Consider the following 5,052-nt stretch of genomic DNA (forward strand, 5'->3'; position numbering starts at 1 on the left):
GCTCCATTGTGGGTGCCCGCCCGATGGCACGCCCTAAGCTTCGGGCGAGGAAGAAGCGCGGACGATGGCCTATCGTCTGCGCCTTCGTCCGCGCCATCGGGCACCATTGTAGGCTCCACGGACGGTGGCACGCGTTTTTTTATTTTTTTTAAATGCTAAATTCAAAAATTTTGTATAAATACCCCCTACCCCAGCTTCATTTGTAACATTTCATTTCACGATTCCACTCTCGAAACTCACATTTACTACGAAATGGATTCAAGTCTCAATAGTCTGATGTTTAGTGGTGATGCGCGTTGGTCGGGTATAGAGCTCGACGAATATCGGCCGTTCGCCGCCAACACGCAGTACTATCCCGAATTCAATACGGATTCGTATAGTTTGTCTGACATGGAGCCGTCTCCAAACCGACCCTCCGCCCCCTCCTGCCGCGCCGCCGCCGCCACCCCATCCTCCGCCACCGCAAAAAAGAAGCGGATCCGGCACCGCGCGAACAAGTTGCCACCTCCGGCAATGAATGAAGAGTACGCCCCCGGCCATACGAACTACCAGCCGGATGAAACCCTCGTCTTGGCGAGGTGTTGGGTAGATATATCAGAGGACCCGATATTCGCCAACAACCAGAAGCAGCTCCCGTACTGGGAGCGCATCGCATAGCGCTACAATGAGGCGAAGCCGCCGAGCGCGTACAAGCTCCAACGGGAGCAGCTCCGCAAGCACTGGGATCAGGTGAAGAAGCAAGTCAACCTGTTCGCGTCGGAGTATGAGAATTGCGCGAGGGAGCAAGGGAACATCGAGAGCTTGAGCGACGTGCGCGATAGAGCGTTGTTGTCGTACCAGTCCCTGTACGGCGACTTCAAGCATTTGGGCATCTGGGCGCTCTTGAGGGACAACCAGAAGTTCCAATGCGGGATTCTGCACATCGATGCGACAAAGAGGACGAAGACCACCGCCGCTGGTGGTTACACGAGCAGCGAAAGCGGAACTCATCCGGTGGGCCTCAACCGGACGTACACGGAGGAGGAGAGTTCTGACACACCGATGTCCTCCCGGCGTCCCATAGGCGTCAAGGCTGCGAAGAACAAGGGGAAGGCGACGGCGACATCATCCTCAACCGCCGCCACCCCATCGCCGGTCCCGGTCCCGACCCCGACCCCGAGCCCGACGGCCGCCGCGTATGTGGGGTTGGCAAGAGCCTCGATGGCGCGGACGTTGTTGCAGACGCACAAGGCGCTCGAGAAGTGTACGGACCCCGCCAAAGCCGAATACCTCCAGGGGTTGATCGATGAGTTGCGCCGGGAGTTGGGAATTGCGTAGATTAGCCAACTTGAATCGTGTAACTTTTGTTAATCAATGCAGTCTTCGCTGGTTTTTAGCTACTCGTTGTGTTTTTTAATTAGTTTGCATTATATATTTGAAAACATTTAAATTAATTAACTAAATAATAGTAAAACATATAGGGCGCGTCTTAGGGCGTCCCTTAGGGCGCCCCATTGCTAATGCTATAATGTCTCAATTTGGCTGGAGAAATTGGCAGTATTTGTAGATTGTTGATTGTGTATTTAAGATGATTTATTGTAGAATTTGGAATACAAATTCCATAACATTGAATATTTCAAGGTTTCAAGTGTTGTTTAAACACCCGGCATATCGTTCCCTAATTTTGTCCAATCAGGTGACTCAATCTCAACTCTACGACATGCATCTTCGCTTGTGCCTATTATTCCTAGTGACGAACCTTCTCCCAAGTAATGGCGCATTTATTGTTCTCCATTAGAAGAGTGTTTGTCTTACTTGTGTTGCTCCAAATTGTTGAGAATGACACATAATTTTGGATTTCTAAGTATACCCTCTATACAAATAAATGGGCGTGAAGAATTTTATATGTCGATAATATGATAAGAGTATGAAAGAGGTATGAATTGTGGATCAAACCGTATAATAGTCTCATAGCTTGCTATAATGTTCAGCCTCTACACAACTAAAATACACTAACAAATTTATTAGAACTTGTCACATACTTGTTTGAAAATGTGTGGTTTGGATTGATAAGATTTTAAGGACGAAGTGGCTGAAAACTCTAAATTAACATATTGAGGACAACAAAGCTCAGGTTAATTGGTAAGCCGTTTCTCCTTCAAAAAAAAATACATATCATAAATTGAGGTAAATATTATGAAGACATGACAGAAGCATTCAGAGTGGTAGAAACAATACAAGGGAGAAAAGTCTATTTTGGTGAAGCTGGTCCCATATTCTGTACAGGAGGAGCGGCCAATTCCACCATATTCCGGCTACTGGAATTTAGGTCTTGAGATCTTTCGCGGATTTCTCTGTATTCTTGACACATGGCGCATAAGTGACAGAAGAAATGTGTGACAAAGTCTCCACATGGTGCTTCCTGCATCCCAAACACAAGATGCTGAGATTTATATGCCGGACTTATGTTATCGAAAGCTTTCGTGCACATGGTATCACGGTTAAAGATCCTAGCAGATAAGGGGTCTCATTAAGATTAGCTTGCGTGAGACTCACAAATAGTAACACAGACCTCAAATAACAGGAAATAAAGAAGATCAAGTGGACAAAGATAGAAACAGAACCGAAGAAGTAAATCAAATTTACGAGTGCAAAACTAGAACCCATAACCATACAAGGGACATAACACCCTAACTGGTCGAAACCAACTGATTCTAAGACAAATTGATTATTATTACTGGTCATGATGCAACGTAATACTATGTCCATGCAACATAGTCCATGAAGGGCATTTAGAACTAATGGAGGTGAAACATAACCAAGAAGCTTAAAGAAAACGTATCCCTTGAAACAATATTTTGATCAACATCAATGGCCAAGCATTGTGGTCTACAGTGAGTCAACACGAACACCAAACGTGCATGAATACATTGAATAGACAAGAAATGAAGATATACCTCCAAATTGTAGTTTTCCCTTAAAGTCCTCCGATAGCCACATGCATAACAGGCTACAAGGCATCCAGGGGCGCCCAACATAACACCTTCCGTCATCACACAGCATAGAGTATTCACAAGAGCCCATAATACAAAATGCATCATACACGATCCTATTAGAGTTCCAGAACCCAAAGACTCTGCGTTTCTCCCAAAAAGATAGCACGGGCAAATAAGCCCAACACAACCTGTCACGTAAATAATATCAACCCAGCAATTACTTGACTAATATATACTTCAGACTATATATTCTCAGTGAACCACTCAGAATGAATGCATCATAAACCATTTGAATCGTATGCAAGCCTTTTTCTTTCACAAACAGAAATCTTAGACAGACCAGTCCCCGTGTAGCACTAATCATGAACAACTTACATCACGCAAGGAAATCACAATTTCTTTAATGAGCGAGCACATTGAGTTAGCTAAATGCACTGCAATGCTCAATATCTGGTCTATAGATAGAGAGCAGTAAATAACTCTTAAAAACACTTTTTCCACACAATTGCCTATAACTGATCATTTAACTGCACACACATCACACTAGTTTGCAAGGCATGATCCAACACTCCAGCACTATCAAAAAGCACCTTTCATTCACTTTTTTGCTTCTGATAAATCAAGATCACAGGGCATAAAGTAGCATACAGCTCTGCATATCATCGAAACAAGCACAGATTCCCGAGGACCACTGCCCTGGAACACTACTGTTGTGTTGTGGTCTAGGATCAACATCTGAAGGAGGAGGTACTACATCTGCTTGTGCATCTGACTGCTCGAGGGGAATGTAACGTGGTGGAACATATGCGTTCTGGCCGACCATATTACTTGAAGACCAGAGAATTCACAGCTCTTTCCTGTTCACAACCTTGAGCAGCAATCTGCACCAGGCATTCAGAAGAGAGTCAAATAAAACTGATATCATGTCAAAGTTCCATGTAGAATTGCATTCTGTTATTTTCTCATCTTAATGACAAAATTGCATTTAACTCACTACTGGCTACTGAACTTTTTACACAGACATCTTCTGCTATTTATGCATACCATTTCTTCCAAAACATATAAACACCATTTCACCCCCTATTATGAACACACCATAAAAATTTAGGCATATGGATACAAATGAAAAAACCGTTCACAAACAAAGCAAGTGACCTATTGTTAATTCTCAGAAAAGTTCTTAAATTTAATTTTACCCTAAAATCATTTAACCCTAAAAGTTCCAAGTAAGATTGAACATTGAGATATTATCTTGCACTATGATTTGGGTTATTTCCCAAATCTAATCTCAAACACAAAACTAAGTGCAAGATTCAGGAAATAAACCTTGTAGTGACAATTCAAGATCAAATTTTGAAATTTTCCAAGAGCGGAACTGAATTTGGGAATTAATTAGCCGGAAAAGGATAGAGTAAAGAAAAGATGAAATGCATAGACATTGTTGAATGAGATAATGATAATCAGTGGAAGTTGAGAACGAGAACGCACCAGAGAACTGCAGAGAATTGTTCACAATTTTCAAATTTGAGGAGAGAGATTATAAATGAGTGTAGTCTGATTGAAATAGAGAGAAGCTTAATTTATTTTATTCAAGTCGCATAACGATTCTCTGATAAGTATAAAGGTATATGCGTCTGGTAATTTTCCGAAATGAAATTTCTTTACACTTACTAATAAGGAATAAATAATGAAAATAATTTTTGTATCTCATCTTGTGATTTAGGATGTCAATTTGGATACCAGGTAAACTCGATCTGATCATAAAATTTTCTGATATTGGATGCTCGATATCTGATTTTTCGAATATGAGTACAGATTTGAACAGTGCGATATCGATTTTTTCGAGTATCAGTAATATCTAAATGTCTGATTTTAACATAGTCAGTTTTATTCAATTTTACAAATAGGATAATTACTTAATTAGGCACTAGGAGACATCGATAATTCTCTTATTCTCAATCTCTCGCTCTCAGCTTTATTCTCTCTCTACTAATCTATCATATAGCCACTTTGGACTGCTTGCGCCGCCGTCTCTACTCTCTCGCACTCTTAACCGCTCGTCTACTTCCCACCTGCT

The 5,052-nt window shown here is 42.1% G+C and overlaps 1 protein-coding gene across 1 annotated transcript; it reads right to left on the reverse strand.

Annotated features, from left to right (window-relative positions):
• Nucleotides 1–2,093: 2,093 nt before the first annotated feature.
• LOC121793636 (protein PLANT CADMIUM RESISTANCE 10-like) lies at nt 2,094–4,618 on the reverse strand. The gene is made up of 4 exons (XM_042191671.1): nt 4,464–4,618; nt 3,624–3,856; nt 2,937–3,163; nt 2,094–2,401 (listed from the first exon to the last, which is right to left on the reverse strand). The coding sequence occupies exons 2-4, from the start codon at nt 3,796–3,798 to the stop codon at nt 2,231–2,233; spliced, it is 573 nt and encodes a 190-aa protein (XP_042047605.1). The 5' UTR covers nt 3,799–3,856; nt 4,464–4,618; the 3' UTR covers nt 2,094–2,230.
• Nucleotides 4,619–5,052: the final 434 nt, after the last annotated feature.

Source organism: Salvia splendens, chromosome 3 (assembly GCF_004379255.2).
Source record: "Salvia splendens isolate huo1 chromosome 3, SspV2, whole genome shotgun sequence".
Lineage (NCBI taxonomy): Eukaryota > Viridiplantae > Streptophyta > Magnoliopsida > Lamiales > Lamiaceae > Salvia > Salvia splendens.